General features: G+C 45.6%; 1 protein-coding gene across 6 annotated transcripts in view; it reads right to left on the bottom strand.

Annotated features, from left to right (window-relative positions):
* Window positions 1-18318, bottom strand: part of LOC143733153 (protein NLRC3-like) — a 136750-nt gene that overhangs the window by 30353 nt on the left and 88079 nt on the right. Inside the window, exon 11 of one of the 6 annotated variants that reach the window (XM_077224746.1) lies at window positions 779-2277. The exons of the other annotated variants lie outside the window; for them this stretch is intronic. Within the exon in view, the coding sequence (XP_077080861.1) occupies window positions 2271-2277 (7 nt within the window). The 3' untranslated portion in view covers window positions 779-2270. Of the gene's footprint in view, window positions 1-778; window positions 2278-18318 lie in introns of those variants that run through there. 6 annotated transcript variants of the gene reach the window in all.

Here is an 18318-nt window from a genome sequence, read left to right as displayed (position 1 = left end):
TTTCTTGAAGCGTTCTGGTTAAGTAATCCTTCTGTAGTCATATGTTCGTACGGTTGGTCTGGATCGCTCTTAGCTATACCTTATCACTGTTGAATGTCTATACAATTATAATTCTGAAATTGTAATACACCCAGCGTTCAGTTAGGCTAATTGAAGTGTTTTCGTGCAAAGAATGAACTCGTTTCAAAATTATATAAAATATCCAGGGTTGGATTTAGTTTGCAATTTTTTTATAAGATCCCATGATGCCTGATAAATGCAATTTCAATTATTTCTGAAGTGCTTTCATAAAGAACGCCGCTTTCTCACATAACGCAGTGAAGCAGTCCCTGCACGAGTGAATGATTGATTCTCGAGCCGTCGATATCAACAGATTCAGCCCGACCGCCCGCCACCGACAGCACCTGGTAACGTCACACGTAAGAAGGTATATCTTAAGCAACCTGTGTGTGTGTGTGTGTGTGTGTGTGTGTGTGTGTGTGTGTGTGTGTGTGTGTGTGTGTGTGTGTGTGTGTGTGTGTGTGTGTGTGACACACCTAGAAATGGCACACCTTTAATGAAGTTATACCTTTAGAGTCTTCGAAGCACTAAGAGACAAGGTTACCCAACTCTGTATTGTAGTGGATACTGCACTCCTGCCAGAGGTGAGCCAACATTGAGTGGGGATCCTAGGCAAAATAAATTAATGAGGCCCTTATAAAAGGTTTTTTGTTAATATATCTTTGTTACCAAGAGACATATACAACAATCAAAAAAAAAATTGTCAAAACACATCTAATGGAACATAAATTGTTTATTTTTTACAACATTAAAGTGCTTATTTTTTAATAAAAGAAATGTTGATATTTATCTTTATAGTAGAAGATGCAATACAAACTTCAAGATACATATTTATAATGTTTATAACGTCATTTTAAAAACGGTGCTTTATGTGCTGGAATCAGGAACAAGCAAAATATTATTTATTATTTATAAATACGAGGACTGCATGTGAACACAGGCTTCTCTGCTGATGTAATAGAACAAAGAACAGTTATTGATCTCATGTATGAATATGACCATTATATGTGTGCATGACTAGAAGGCCTCTGCCATAAGGAAAGTGACCACATGTTAAGTGTGTGAAAGCCATATGTTAAGCCTCTGCCTTTGAGAGTAGAATATAATGGACAAAGTCTAAACAATGATCCATGTATGGTTGAGAATGCTTTGATTGGCCTAGAGAGAGAACATTTGGGGAGTCAAGAACTATAAAGGAGGAAGGATGCTCTCCCTTCAGTGTCACTCTCTGCAGCCTCTCTGTGTGACTGGATGATTGCTTGCCTTTCCCTGCAAGGGAATAAATCCTTTTCAAAGACAGTTGGTATATGTTTGTCTCTTATTCAGTGATATAATTTAGTTTGCCACCACGATTTGGCGTTTACGGCAGGATTCGTTGGATGTGTCTCTTGGACCCGAGAGCGGACGGTGTTTGGCTATCTGGACTGAGCAGTTCCAGCTCTACCTCATAAACGTGAGAGACAGGGGCCGACTGCAAGGGCCCAGGAGCTCGAGCAAGAGCTTCCCTTTCCCAATTGTGGTGAAAGTTGGATCTCTCTAGAGCACTGGTTCCCAAACCTGTCCTGGCGTACCCCCAACACTGCACATTTTCTTTGTCTCCCTAATCAAACACACCTGATTCATCTCATTAGCTCATTAACCCATGTGATTTCTATGGTTCCGAAAGAACCACAGAAAAGTACTGACCATCATGTGGAAGTCCCAAAGTAAAACTGATAAATGGGATACACGAGTGTTTTGTCTGATGAGAAAAGCATATGGGATCAAATGTTTGAGGGGTATTGAAGGATTAATCAAATACCATTATTTCCCTGGAGAGGGAACTTTAAGTTTCACTAGACTACAATGGTGAGAGACTCGGTTGTAGAGAGGAGTGAAAAACAAAAAGGTTGTTATGCGAAGTGTGTGTGGGTGTGTGTATGTGTGTGTAAACCTGCTCATAACCATTTCTTAAAAGTATGTAGAGTTATATAGAAAAACATAATAGACAGAAAAGTGCAAAAGACACATGTCAGTTCTGAAGAAGAAACAAAAGTTTTACATGTTTGACTCTGGATGAAGGAACGGATCACTCTGGAAAGTTACACAAACACATGTGTGTGTGATGATCATTATGGGTGTGTGTCTGTTGATTCTGTTGAATGTGATGTGTGTGTAGCGGCTCTTTATTCTCCATCAGCTGATCCAGAGAAGGTCAGAATCATTCACCATTAAAACCTGTCAGTAAAACACAGACAGTCAAATTATCCAATGTAGAACAACTAAAACAATCTATTTGCACTATTAGTCAGAGATAATAAAATAACCACAATTATAAATATATTTTGAACCATTCAGATTTTGATTTTGCATCCAAACCACCAAGAATAATGACCCTTGACCCTTATCCATAATCCTGTATGAGCGTCCTCTTTCTGTCATTGGGTCAGTTTTATTTGACAACGAAAGTTGTAATAAATATTTGCCATTATCTTCTATTGCAAATGACATTCAAATTAATGCTATTTTCCTCATTCTGATTATTTGCTATAAGAAGTGTGGTTACTTATTACCACCATTATTCTCATACTCCAAATGCACAGCACAAATGATGAACTCTCATAGAGTAGGAGTGTTACCGCCCACTGTTTTAATCTACTTAAGTTAAACGCTAAACACATTTCTATGGATGTATTGTATGGTTATTCTGCGCTGTGATGAACATCAAACTGGGATAGAAATGCCGCTTCAGACGGGGTTTCCTACTACTCGAGTATTAAAAAACGAGCCAATGGCAAAGAAATGCCATGGGTCTGAGGAATTTGCATAGCATAGCTCCGCCCCACCTCGTGGGTATATAAGGACGGACGCTGGCAAAATACAGATGTTTTTGCTTCGGACCCAAGAGGTCCTCTTCACTCCTACAGCCTGAATTCTCTGTGAGTGTCATCGAGTAACCTTTGAGACGAGCAGCTCTCCAGTCTATGTTGGTGCAAAGGCGGTTCAGCACAGGCTGCTGAGCGTCCTTTCACAAAAGAGCTTGCACGTGCACGTCTTTTTCAAGCACCTCGAGTGCAGTCGTAGGGCCGTCTTCGGATTTCAATTTTCAATTTCAATTTCAATTTCAAAACACTTTATTTTATTTGTCTCCAAGGGGCAATTAATGGGGCCACATAGAGTAACGTAAACATTATACATAAAAACATCCATTAAATAAATAACACAATGTGAATGAAATACATATTAATGGATACCTGATATATATATATATATATATATATATATATATATATAAATAAAATAAAATAAATATTAAATCAAGAAAAATAAAAATAAAATTAAGACATGATGAACAAGGGGGCTAGCGATGGTTGAGAATTTAAAAACTGCACCGATTTGGGAACAAAGGTTGCCTTCCTCCTTTGTGTCCTACAGCATGGACAACAAAGCCGTCGCCGTGAAGGAAGCCACTCAAAAACAGAGAACATTACATGTGAAGTGTCTCGCAGAATCCTTCCAGCCAACCTCAGCATTTGCTGTTCACTTATAATAGAAAGAGCCCTAATAGGGAGTCCACTTATTTTTGAGCAGACTTTAACCGTGCGTTCCAGACTATTTCTATTTTGGAGGCTTATAGAATGAAACCAGCAGACGATGGAAAATGTAATGACGCTTCCAATATAGGAGTAGTAGAACATAGTGAGCAAGTTTTTACTAACTCCAAAGGAATTGAGCTTCCTTAAAAGGTACTGCCGCTGCTGGCATTTCCTCAATATCCCCTCTGTATTAGAAGTCAATTTTAACAGATTGTCAAAAATTGTCCCAAGGTACTTGCCCACCTGTGCGATAGGCAAACTGAAGTGGATCCAACTGTGAATCAATAACTTTAGTGACATTGTTTTTAATAATTCTCTCCATTGCCTTTATCCCAAGAGAGGTGAGTGCAACAGGTCTCAGATCATTTAAGGATTTTATGGAACTCTTTTTAGGTATTGGAATAACTGTCGAATGTTTCCATAATTTAGGGACTACACCGTTGGCCATAGATTTCTGAAATTTCTGAACAACTTGAGCCACTGCAGTCACTTGGACTATTTTAACGATGTCTGTAATAACTTTTCGGGGCCTGCAAGTTCAATCCCTCAAGAAGTCTATGGAGGAGTATGGAGGAGTGATCCAGCTCTCAGATGTCATCAAAAATATCTTAATTCGTGTTCCGAAGATGAACGAAGGTCTTACGGGGTTGGAACAACATGAGGGTGAGTAAATATCCTGCAACCTGAATGTGCTTACGAGTAGTGGGAGCAATATTAACTGCTGCCTTATTCTTAAGACCTTGCCAGACTGTATGGAGATTTCCCTGAGTAAATGTTTGCTCAATCTTGTTCTTATATTTCAGTTTAGCAGATTTAATAGCACGCTTAACCTCTCTGTTAACCTCCTTGTTTTCAAACTCAGTGCCGGTGTAAAAAAACCTCTTTTTCTTATTTAAAATTTCCTTGAGTTCCTTGGTTACCCAGGGCTTGTTGTTCGGAAAGATGGTAACCTTCTTAGTAGGAATGATGTTTTCCACACAGAAGGAGATATACGATGTTACTATGTCCACTTTCTCATTAATATGATTTGATGGAACTACGAGCATATTCCGATCAGTTATTTCAAAGCATCCCTGTAGTCTATCCATGCTGTCATTAGTCCATTGTTTAATAACCTTTACAGCCTTCTCTGTCCTCCTTATAACAGGCAAATAGGTTGGTGCCAGTAACAGTACAGTGATCAGCAGAACCAAGTGTAGGAAGAGCGATAGATCTATATGCACCTGAAATTGAGCCGTAACATTTATCCAATATTTTTCCCAGACGGGTAGTACATGTGACATACTGTTGAAAACTTTCAAGGATTTTTCTGCCACACAATGGTTAAAATCGCCTAGAATAAATTTGGGAGAATCTGGAGATATTAATTCCGATCTGTCTAAGGTGTTCTTAATATGCTCTATGGCTGAAGTAGCATTTGCTCTCGGATTAATATAAACCAATATAAAAAAAAGCTGTGGAAATTCCCTGGGCAAATAAAAAGGGCGTAGAGATACAGCCAAAAGTTCAATATCAGGGTAGAACAACTTCTCCCTTACGACAATCGTTGAGCACCAGCGTGTGTTTACATACAAACAAACACCGCCGCCATGCTGTTTGCCCGTAGACTCATTATCCAGGTCAAGTCTCAGGGGAATTCCAAAGCCATCTATACATAAAATGTCATCATTGTCATTCTTATTTAGCCACGTTTCAGTAAATGCTAAAATGGAAGCAGTCCTATATTGATGCATATAGTTCACGTTAGCTTGCAGTTCATCAATTTTATTACGGAGAGAACGGACATTGGCCATTATGACTGATGGGAGCGATCGATGTTTACATTTATCCCGCTTGAGTCTAGCTCGTATTCCACCCTTTTTCTTCCCCCTTCTCGTTACCTTCTTGTTTTGGGAAGATTCCCTCTGGATAGACCTCTTACGTGTTATTTCCTCTGGGATCCTCTCTGTAACAGTAGCCTGATGAGGGTGGAATTGCAGCTGCAGCAGAAAATCTCTTGAATATACAAGTTGCAGGTTCTCCGGGAGATCTTATCCAGTTGACAAACAAAATATTTGCTCCAATAAATGAAAAAAGACCAGTGGCCAAAAAAGTTTTCTATAATCCATATCGATCGTAAAGAAATATCGGTGTTCCAACAATCAGTCCACTAATTAGCGACAATGAAATGCACATGTATCATGTATAAAAAACACAAATATCCTCTTAATATAACATGGACTGTCTAAATATAATCAGATAGATGCACTCGATATATACAAACGACAAAACAAACAAATACCATAAAACAAAACGCTATAAAATTTCGTTACTCTATGAGCCAGAAGGTCAGCCACACGAGCAGCAACCACCACCAACCTTTTCCACCAATATGTATGGATGTGCCTCGTGTCTCATTCAGTGCTCCAGATGATGAGGCGATGCCGATCGCCGCATCACAAGGTGAGCTGGTATTTTCTGTGGATGAGGATTCGGATGTGCTGCCGCCCCCCGGGGTCGCTGCATTTTCCGAGTCTGACCTGGAACTAACAGCTATGTTTTCCCGGGCCGCCACGAGTGTCGGGTAATTGTGGTACTCCCTGAACGCTCGTGGTTGGATGATTGGTTCTTGGGGGCTGCACCCGCTGACTCTTATCTCTGAGCCCCCAGAGTGCGCGGACGACAGTGCGTGCTGCTTACGAGCCTCACCACTCTCGCTCCCCTCTGACACAGAGTTTTCGGGTGCCAGTGTGCACCACTCATGAGCCTCGCCACTCACGTCCCCCTCTATCGCCAGACACCTGTCACACGAGAGCCCAGGGGAACGCACGTCCTTCCCTGGTCTCCTCTGTCAGGACGCGGTCTATGACTGTTCCCCCACACCGGGACGCTATGCCTCCCCTGTACGGGCCAGTCATACCGCTTCGCTGCCTCACCGAGGGTACGTCTGTGGTCCCCATGACCCCGTTGGTTCAGTTTTTGGCAGCCACACCGCTCGGGTTGCTTTATATGAGAAGGCTTCAGCACTGGCTTCGCGATCGAGTCCCGAGGTGGGCATGGCAACAGGGCACGCTCTAAGTACCAGTTACTCCGACCTGCTGTCAAACCTTCTCCCCGTGGTCAAATCTCAGCTTCCTACGGCCCAGTGTAACCCTAGATCGAGTTTCCAGGCATGTTGTTGTCTCAAAAGATGCCTCCACCACGGGCTGGGGTGCCATGTGCAATGGACATGCTGCCCCGGGCTCCTGGACAGGACCACAGCACCTTCTGCATATCAACTGCCTCGAGTTGCTGGCAATACGATTGGCTCCACACCGCTTCCATGCGTTGCTCAGGAACCAGCACGTACTAGTCCGTTCAGACAATACAGTGACAGTAGCGTACATCAACCGTCAAGGTGGTCTACGCTCCCGCCGTATGTCGTAACTCGCCCGCCACCTTATGGAGTCAGAAGCAACTGAGGGGCTATTTACGTTGCAGGAGACCTGAACTGTGCAGCTGACGAGCTCTCATGGATTCAACCTCTCTCCGGCGAACGCTCGGCACGGACGCACTGGGCGCACAGCTGGCCACGGGGCCTCCGGAAGTATGCGTTTCCCCCAGTGAGCCTTCTCGCACAGACCCTGTGCAAGATCAGGGAGGACGAGGAGCAGGTCATTTTGGTTGTGCCTCATTGGCCATCTCGGACCTGGTTCTCCGAACTTGTACTCCTCACGACAGCACCTCCCTGGCCAATTCCTCTGAGGAAGGACCAGCGGTGGTGGCTACCATCACTTCCGTTAGAGCATCGTCTATGAGACATGCCTATGAGTTGAAGTGGAACCTCTTCGTCAACTGGTGCTCTTCTCGCCGAGAAAAGCCCATGATATGCTCGATCAGTGTTGTGCTTTCCTTCCTGCAAGATGGGTTGGAGCGAAGGCTGTCTCCATCTACCCTGAAAGTTAATGTTGACATAATCGCTATCATCGCACATCATGTTGCAGTTGAAGGGAAGTCCATTGGGAAGCACGACCTGGTCATCAGGTTCTTGAGAGGAGCGAGGAGACTAAATCCTCCTCGCCCTCCTCTCATACCCTCTTGGGACCTCTCAGTGGTTTTAACTGCGCTGCGGAGTGCTCCCTTCGAGCCTTTGCAGTCAGTGGCTTAAGTTCCTGTCGATGAAGACAGCTCTCCTATTTGCATTGGCTTCCATCAAGAGGGTAGGGGACCTGCAGGCTTTTTCCGTTAACTAAGTGGCCTGGAATTCGGGCCGGCCAACTCTCACGTGATCCTGAGACCCCGGCCTGGATATGTGCCCAAGGTTCCTACCACCCCGTTTCGAGACCAGGTGGTGAACCTGCAAGCGCTGCCCTCGGAGGAGGCAGACCGGGCCTTGGCACTGCTCTGTCCAGTACGCGCTCTCCGTGCTTACGTAGACAGGACGCAGTGTTTCAGGACCTCTGACCAGCTCTTTGTCTGTCATGGTGGGAAGCTGAAGGAAAAGGCTCTCTCCAAGCAAAGGTTGTCTCACTGGATAGTGGACGCCGTTGCTTTGGCTTACCAGCAGAAAGGTCGACCGTGCCCGTTGGGTGTGAAGGCCCACTCCACTCGGAATCTGGCCTCCTCTTGGGCTTTAGTGCATGGCACGTTGCTAACAGACATCTCAATGGAGATAAGTACTCGGAGATTAAGAATCTCACGAATGTGGTAGGTGTCTTAACACAAATTTGCGAGATTCTTAAACTCTGATGAAGCTCGTGTCCTCTCATGAATTCGCTTCAACTAGCCAGTAACTAGGATCCGCTCAGGTGTCTTCGCTTGCTCGCCATTCCACTCCACGGACTGAATACGTGCAACATTCTCCTCAGGTGAGTTTCCCGGAGAAGCCCTGGGTTCCTCCAGCACTGTTGACGTCAACGCTAAGGTTATGCCACCGGCAGCTTTCACAGTTGGCTAGGTGCCTCCATGTGCATGGTTCCCCCGCTGGGCGACCCCCACGTGTGTATTTCCACTGTAAGCCTCCTTGAGCATGTGTTTTTCCCTTTGGCAAACCACCTTGCCACCCCTGGAGTTGAAAGATTCCACACTATGGGCTGGACACTCCAGTGTTCTTCCGTATGGCAAGGCAAGTTTATTTATATAGCACATTTCATACACAATGGTAATTCAAAATTGCTTTACATTAAAGAAATTAAAATAATTAATTAGAAATCAGAACAATTAAAACAGTTTAGAATAAAAAATTAAATTAAATACAGTACAACCAGTCGGACGAACAGTGGCACAGTACTCATTCAGTAAATGCACAGCTAAACAGATGTGTTTTGAGTCTGGATTTGACTGTGACTACTGTAGGAGCACATCTGATCTCTTCTGGAAGCTGGTTCCAGCTGCGGCTGGCATAGTAGCTAAAAGCAGACTCACCATGCTTAGAGTGAACCCTTGGTATTTCAAGCCGGTGTGATCCTAATGATCTAAGTGATCTGTTGGATTTATATTCAGTGAGCATTAGGCCATTAAATGATTTATACACCAGTAATAATACTTAATACTTAACCAGTAAATCAATCTTATATGTAACTGACAGCCAGTGTAAAGACCTGAGGACTGGTGTGATATGTTCATATTTTCTGGTTCTGCTCAGAATCCTGGCAGCAGCGTTCTGTATGAGCTGAACTGTCTTATGGTCTTTCTGGGAAGGCCAGTGAGGAGTCCATTACAATAATCCACCCTGGTGGTGATGAAAGCATGCAAGTTTCTCTAAGTCTTGACTGGAAACAAAGCATCTAATTCTTGCAATATTTTTCAGGTGATAGTATGCTGATTTAGTTATTGCTTTGACATGACTACTGAAACTTAGGTCTGACTCTAGAGACACACCAAGATTCCTGACTTGATTTTTAGTTGTTTGACCCCTAGAGTGAAGGTATGCATTTACCTTGAGAACTTCATCTTTGTTTCCCAATGCAATGACTTCAGTTTTTGCATTTGGTTTTCCAGTTTTTCATCCAATTGTTGACTTCATCAATGCATTGGCACAGGGAGTCAATGGGGCTGTAATCATTAGGCAATAGGGCTAAGTAGAGCTGTGTGTCGTCTGCATAGCTGTCGTAAGAGATTCTGTGCTTTCTCATTATTTGGCTCATTGGGAGCATGTACAGGTTGAATAGGAGTGGCGCAAGAATTGAGCCTTGAGGGACTCCGCATGTCATGGGTGTCCACTCAGACTTATGGTCTCCTATACTCACATAATAACCTCTCCCTCCTAAGTATGACCTGAACCAACCCGAGCCACCTCAGCTGACCCCTCTCGATGTGGAGGAGCAGCGGCTCTACTCTGAGCTCCTCCCGAGTGACCGAGCTTCTCATCCTATCTCTAAGGGATCCGACCCTGCGGAGAAAGCTCATTTCGGCCGCCTGTATCCGGGATCTTGTCCTTTCGGTCATGACCCAAAGCTCATGACCATAGGTGAGAGTAGGAACGTAGATTGACCGGTAAATCGAGAGCTTTGCCTTACGGCTCAGCTCCTTCTTCACCACAACAGACCGGTACATCGACCGCATTACTGCAGAAGCTGCACCGATCCGTCTGTCAATCTCCCGTTCCATCCTTCCCTAACTGGGGAACAAAACCCCAAGATACTTAAACTCCTCCACTTGAGGAAGGATCTCTCCTTGAGCAAGCCACCCTTTTCCGACTGAGGACCATGGCCTCGGATTTGGAGGTGCTAATTTTCATCCCAGCCGCTTCACACTCGGCTGCAAACCGTCCCAGTGCATGCTGAAGGTCCTGGTGTGAAGGCGCCAACACGACAACATCATCCGCAAAAAGCAGAGACAAAATCGCGTGGTCCCCAAACCTGACACCCTCCGGCCCCTGGCTGCGCCTTGAAATTCTGTCCATAAAAACTATGAACAGAACCGGTGACAAAGGGCAGCTCTGCCGGAGTCAAACATGCACCGGGAAGAAGTAAGACTTACTACCGGCAATGCGAACCAAACTCCTGCTTCGGTCATACAGGGACCGGACAGCCCTTAGCAAAGGACCCCGGACCCCATACTCCCAGAGCACCCTCCACAGGCCGCCGCGAGGGACACAGTCGAATGCCTTCTCCAAATCCACAAAGCACATGTGAACTGGTTGGGCAAACTCCCATGAACTCTCCAGCACCCTATAGAGAGTATAGAGCTGGTCCAGTGTTCCACAGCCTGGACGAAAACCGCACTGTTCCTCCTGAATCCGAGGTTCCACTATCGGCCGTATTCTCCTCTCCAGTACCCTGGCATAGACTTTCCCAGGGAGGCTGAGAAGTGTGATCCCCCTGTAGTTGGAACACACCCTCCGGTCCCCCTTCTTAAAAAGAGGGACCACCACCCCGGTCTGCCATCCCAGAGGCACTGTCCCCGACCGCCACGCGATGCTGCAGAGGCGTGTCAGCCAAGACAGCCCCACAACATCCAGAGACTTGAGGTACTCAGGGCGGATCTCATCCACCCCCGGTGCCTTGCCACCGAGGAGTTTTCTTGACTACCTCGGTGACCTCAGCTAGGGTGATGGATGAGTCCACCTCTGAGCCCTCAGCCTCTGCTTCCTCAATAGAAGACGTGACGGCGGGATTGAGGAGATCCTCGAAGTATTCCTTCCACCGTCCGACGACATCCCCAGTTGAGGTCAACAGCTGCCCACCTCCCCTGTAAACAGCGTTGGTAGGGCATTGTTTCCCTCTCCTGAGGCGCCGGACAGTTTGCCAGAATCTCTTCGAGGCCAGCCGATAGTCCTTCTCCATGGCCTCACCGAACTCCTCCCAGGCCCGAGTTTTTGCCTCCACAACCACCCGGGCTGCAGTCCGCTTGGCCTGGCGGTACCTGTCAGCTGCCTCAGGAGTCCCAGAAGCCAACCAGGCCCGATAGGACTCCTTTTTCAGCTTGACGGCATCCTTTACTTCCGGTGTCCACCACCGGGTTCGGGGATTGCCGCCTCGACAGGCACCGGAGACCTTACGGCCACAGCTCCGAGCAGCCGCTTCGACAATGGAGGTGGAGAACATGGTCCACTCAGACTCAATATCTCCAGCCTCCCTCTGGATCCGGTCGTGGCTCCACCGGAGGTGGGAGTGGAAGATCTCTCTGACAGGAGACTCGGTCAAACGTTCCCAGCAAACCCTTACAGTACGCTTGGGTCTGCCGAGTCTGTCCAGCCTCCTCCCCCGCCATCGGATCCAACTCACCACCAGGTGGTGATCAGTTGACAGCTCCGCTCCTCTCTTCACCCGAGTGTCCAAGACATAGGGCCGCAGGTCAGATGAAACGACCACAAAGTCGATCATCGACCTGCGACCTAGGGTCTCCTGGTGCCACGTGCACTGGTGGACACCCTTATGCTTGAACATGGTGTTCGTTATGGACAAACTGTAACTAGCACAGAAGTCCAATTACTGAACACTGCTCGGGTTCAGGTCGGGGGGGCCGTTCCTCCCAATCACGCCCCTCCAGGTGTCACTGTCGCTGCCCACGTGAGCATTGAAGTCCCCCAGTAGAACGACAGAGTCCCCAGTCGGAGCACTTTCCAGCACTCCTCCCAGAGACCCCAAGAAGGCCAGGTACTCTGCACTGCCGTTTGGCCCGTAGGCACACACGACAGTGAGAGACCTATCCCCGACCCGTAGGCGCAGGGAAACGACCCTCTCGTTCACCGGAGTAAACTACAACACATGGCGGCTGAGGTGGGGGGCTATAAGCAAACCCACACCAGTCCGTCGCCTCTCACCATGGGCAACTCCAGGGTGGTGAAGAGTCCATCCTCTCTCAAGGAGTGTGGTTCCAGAGCCCAAGCCATGCGTAGAGGTGATCCCGATTATCTCTAGTCGGAACCTCTCAACCTCACGCACCATCTCAGGCTCCTTCCCCGCCAGCGAGGTGATGTTCCACGCCCTAAGGCTAGTTTTCGTGTCCAGGGATCGGGTCGTCGAGGTCCCCGCCTTCGACTGCCACACGATCCTCTCTGCACCGGCCCCTTACGTCTCTTCCTGCAGGTGGTGAGCCAACGGGAAGGCGGTCCCACGTCACTCCTTCGGGCTGAGCCCGGCCGGACCCCATGGGGAGAGGCCCGGCCACCAGGCGCTCGCATACGAGCCCCAACCCCGGGCCTGGCTCCAGGGTGGGGCCCCGGATGCGCCATACCGGGCGACGTCACGGTCCTTGAATGTTTGTCCATCATAAGGGGATTTTGAACCGGTCTTAGTCAGACCCGTCGCCTAGGACCTGTTTGCCTTGGGAGACCCTACCAGGGGCATATAGCCCCATAACATAGCTCCTAGGGTCATTCGGGTACTCAAACCCCTCCACCACGTTAAGGTGGCAGTTCAAGGAGGGGGTTGAGTAGTACCAGTACTGATAATTTGCCTGTATCAGTATTTATGCGAATATCGCTTATTATCTTTATGAGCGCTGTCTCTGTGCTGTGATGTGATCGGAAACCAGATTGAAAATTGTCAAAGTATCCATTTGAGCTTAAGAATTTGTTCAGCTTGTTGAAGACAACTTTTTCAACGATCTTGCCTATGAAAGGAAGATTTTAGATCGGTCTATAGTTGTTTAATATGGTCTTATCCAGATTGCTCTTTTTCAGGAGGGGCTTGACAACTGCAGTTTTCAGGGAGTTTGGAAAACTCCCAGAGAGAAGTGAGGCATTTACCATGATCTGTTTGACCCCAGTGCAACTCAAGGATGTGCTGATCACCTTTCTGATATTATTGATTTTCTCAGAGAAGAAAGAAGCAAACTCACTGCACTTGCTGTCTGAGAGCATTTCACTGGGAATCTAGCTTGGAGGGTTTGTCAGTCTCTCTACAGTAGCAAAAAGAGTGCGTGTATTGTTTAAGTTGCTGTTTATAATATTTGAGAAGAAAGTCTGTCTAGTTTTGCCTAGTTCCATATTGAACGCATGGATACTGTCTTTGTAGATGTTTTGTCTTCCGCCACATGCGCTCTGCTTTTCTGCATTGTCTTTTCATATTTTGCTGTTGAGTTTCTCCAAGGTGCTTTTTGTCTACCACTCTTCTTCCTGACTTTCACAAGAGCAATATCATCAAGTACACTTTTAACTTTTGAGTTAAAAGAATCAAGGAGAAAATCAACAGTCAGCAGATATGCTTGGTGTTAAAGATATAGCCTTCATTAATAGTACACTAGTGCTCTTATTTAAGCACCTCTTCTTTACAGACACAGATCTACAGTAGGTGGACAACCAGAATAATACTTTTACCGCCGCCGTTCTGCCGCGACGGTAAAATTTGGGGTGTATTTGCTGCCTTTTACCGCTAAGAGGTGCTACAATCACAGACTTTGAAAAGTGTCCGTTTACTCGTTTATTCTCTCTATTGCGTAATCTCTGCCGCCGCGCTGCGGCTCATTCAGAGAATTACTGAAATTAAATTGAATAAATGAAAACTTAAAACATTGCAATAGGAAAATATTAGGCTACATCAATAAGGCTTTGCAAGAGCATAAGACGTTGACTGAACAGCGTTCACGGAGCTTCAAGCGACCCGAGATCGAATTGCATTGTAGCATATATGCTGTTAACCGATGTTGGCTGACAGCATTAATGTTTTACCGATCTTGATGCTTAACTGTTTATTAGCGAGTTTATTGACCGTTTATTTATTTAAAGTCAAGCGTTTTGTTTAATTAGCAATGGCAAGACAACAAACACAGACAACAAAACTGATAAAGGAAGATTTTCAGCTGATTGCGTCAGAAAATGAAAATGAAGAAGCTTGTCTTTAGTTTGCTAAATTATTGTGTAAAAAAACACTAAAATTACTTAAGTTTGAAACCCCATCGAACATTTCAAGGTTAAAAATGTCGGGACAGTTTTTTTTTATTTAAAAAAGCTGCATCGAGTTTAGAGTTTATTTCCTTTGCGATGCAAAATAACGAAGCTGCACGCAAGGTCTCTTGCTCTACCCGGTTTGGAGCACATATTGTAGGCTATGTTCTGTCTCGCATGCGCAGCTCTAGATTCCAGGAGATTTGAACTAATTTACGGGCATCAGGGAGCCGCTATCAATATGTGGGAATTTTATAGGTTAATTTTTTTTAAACAATTCAGCGCAATTCCAAAAGGGAGGACACTTTGTGGCATAAAAGTGTTTGTTCACAGTATATGTATTTATTCAAGACATTGTGATATTGGTTTTAAAAACTGAACACTGAGATGAACCTGTCTTGCAAAGTGCACAGTACCAGAAAAAAACATAACATTTCTGGACTTAATATTAAGAAAAATACATAAAATTAAGAGAAATACATAAATAAACAAATAATCTGGCACCTCTAGGATCATCATGGCTACCAAGCCATGTTTTATCAGCAGACCAAAAATCTGTATTGTTTTAAACCCAATACATATTCATATTTCATATAATATTCATATTCCCATTCGTAAAATCAAAATGCTGCATTAGAGATCAATTTGGCTTAAGAGATTCCTACAGGAAATTAGTGTAGCCTACAGTATATATACTTAATTAAATACAATACACAGCAAACTAACTGCATCAGATTTGTAACACAAAGACTACATAGAACACATAAAACTAGTCACCAAATAGTTGATTGTCTATCTGCAATACTTCTGCCCTTTCCTGGCTGCATACAAGAGCTTTTTGTTTCCAAGGAATTTCTTGTACATGTCTGTGCAGGGAAAGGTGAAATTGACACAAACTTGGAGCTCAGCCTTGACGCTGTCCACATCCAGATGATTCCTCTCGTTTCTCCATGCAGATGTCATTATTGAAAAGACTTGTTCCGTGTGTGCATTGCTGCATGGGATGGAGAAAATATAGGCACTGATCTTCCTGAGATTCACAAGTGGTGCTTCTGCTTTGGAAAACTGTTTCAGATATCGCTCCTCACTGTGGCAACCTTCCATTTCCGGAGAGGTGAAGGAAGCTTCCACCATGGCATATTCCTCATACAGTCCTTCCATATCGATGTCTTTCAGATTGCAGGCCTGGACAGCATCACTGTATTCTTCATATGACACAGCAGTTGTGAGGTCAAGCTTTGCCACTTTTGCTATGAAATGCTGTTCTCAGAGAAGTCATATCTTTCACTTATGTATTTCTTGGCTCTTTCATAGAAACCAAGAAAATCCTCCACACATTTCTTTGCCAGGTAAGGGGGTAGCTGCTTGAGTTTAATGTTCACAGAAAAGCCAAAGAACCTGTCAGTCATCCTTCTCTCAAGTTTCAGTTCAGTCATTACCTTAAATACAGTTATGCTGAACGATTTGGCCTCGAGTGCTTCAATGGTCTCTGAGAACACTTTTAGAATGTGACTGAGGAAAAGAAAAAATGTCTCAGACACTTCAATGCTTTCCTCTCCAAAACATTTCCACAAAAACTGGGAGTATTGCTCCTCACCTTCACTCTGAAAGTAGCTGGTCAGGGGCTTCCAAATATTCTGTCAATAGATGGAAGCAGGGACAACCACCTTGTGACGACATGTCGTAGCAGGTTGCATTCTTCCACTTCCACAAACTCACAGAATTCCTTCAACTGTGCTGTTCTGCTTGCTGACATGCTAAAATGGCTGTAAACCTTGAGCACAGCATTTTCAACATCAAAATCCAGGCTGCCTGCTGCATATCTTGTTGCATTGTGCAGGATATGGGCTAAACAGTTTACAGGTAGCACATCCTTCTACCTTCATTTCTGATAAACACTGTTGTGTTTTCCATAGTTGACACTGGCGTGGTCTGCTTCATATGCGGACATGTTTTTCACATCAAGACCAGACATCTCCAGTTTAGCCAGTAGCTGGTTTGTTATAGCCTCTGAAGTTTCGTTGCTGTCACTATAAAAATCTAACAGTGCATGTTGCACGCCTTCCTCAAAGTGCAAATATCTCAGTACAATCGGGAAACACTTGGTCGTACCTTTGTTTGATGCATCCGTTGCCACTGAAAAAGGCAGATTGTTTAATTTGATGTAATCTGAATGTATATGTACAGAGTAGGGTGCTAGAACATTCTCACACAAAGCCTTAGCTTTTGTTCCCTTTCAAGGGAACTCGAGCTGCATTTGAGACGCGGTGGGAACGCTCTGCGTGATTACGTCGTGAAGCACGTGTAAAATCAGTCCAATGGAAGCCCGCTACGACATAGGTGACGTCATAGACCAGGAAACTATAAAGCAACCCTGAAATCAGACCGCGATAGCTTCTGCACCTTCAGCAAGCGCTCTCTGTATATCTGTCCTTGTCTATTTATTGTTGTCTGTCAAGCCCCTTATATATATATATATATATATATATATATATATATATATATATATATATATATCACTATGGCGAGCAAGCAAAGTTATAAACCTTGTGTTGTGCCCTGCCCTTGTTATATCATGGGTGGGGACACACATCCTATGTGTATTGCTTGTTTGGGAGTGGAGCATGCCCAGTCAGTCCTCGAGGGGGCTGACTGTGAGCATTGCTTGAGTTTGTCTATGAAAACTCTCCGCTCTCGCCGGGCGTTCTTTGAGGAGGACGGTTCGGTTCGCGCTCCCCGAGGTGCGGGTCCCGCTGCTGCCGAGGCACAGCGTCGACTTTCATCTTGGGGTTCGCAGATGGATCTAGTAGCGGGGTTTGAGACGGGCCCCGCCCTTTCTCAGCCCTTACCTGCTGGTTTCGGTGTCTTTGCCCAGGAAGGAGCCCGCTCTGCGGCTTCTCCTTCCCAGGCTGAGGCACCAATATTACGGCTATCCAGTTCTGAGGATCTGGATGTCGGTAGTATGGGGGATATTGAGTGTTCGCCAGCTCATACCCCTGCTGATGAGGAGCTTATGGAGGTTTTATCTCGTGCTGTTACTAAATTAAATATTGAGTGGCCAGCCGATGATTTCGATGTTGAATCTAGAAAGAGTCTTTTAGATGAACGTTATTTACCATCTAGATCACGACCTCCTCGTCGGGAACTCCCGTTTTTTCCCGATCTCCACACCGAGGTTTCGAGATCGTGGATTAAACCGGCGTCTTTCAGAGTGCATAACCCACAAACTAAGAATTATAGTAAAGTTCAAGGGATTGATCATTATGGTTATTTGACTATGCCTCGTGCTGAAGACACACTAGCGAGCTATCTCTCCCCTGAGTCTTCTTCTTCTCTGAAAGCCCCGACGTTACCCACCAAACCATTAAGAAATACATCTTTGTTGGTTGGTAAAGCGTATTCGGCAGCAGGTCAGGCCGCAGCATGTTTGCACACTATGTTGATTCTTCAAGCGTACCAGGCTGACCTGCTGAAGGACATAGACGATAGTGAGGAAGTTAGTGCTGACGCAATTCGAGAATTGCGTCGCACGACAGATTTATCTCTCCGAGCCACCAAGGAGACGGCCAAGTCTGTGGGCCGCTCTATGGCAGCCTTGGTGGCCACGGAACGCCATTTATGGTTAAATTTATCAGAAATAAAGGATAAAGATAGATCTGTTCTTCTGGACGCACCGCTGTCACCTACAAGTCTGTTCGGTGACGCTATAGATTGTGTCGTCGATAGGTTTCAAGAAAATAAGAAACAAGCGGCTGCGTTTCAGAGGTTTCTTCCTCGCCGGTCTATTGTCCCCGAGGCTGCTCGTAGTATAAAGTCTGAGCAGCCTCGTCCGTCTACGAGCTCCGCTCACAGAGTTCAACAAAAACAGAGCGTCGCCGCTCGGGCACCTCCTCA

Source organism: Siphateles boraxobius, unplaced genomic scaffold, assembly GCF_051911475.1.
Source record: "Siphateles boraxobius isolate OS27281-9 unplaced genomic scaffold, OSU_SipBor_1 125, whole genome shotgun sequence".
NCBI classification, from domain to species: Eukaryota; Metazoa; Chordata; class Actinopteri; order Cypriniformes; family Leuciscidae; genus Siphateles; species Siphateles boraxobius.
This window is presented reverse-complemented; position numbering and strand designations above follow the sequence as displayed.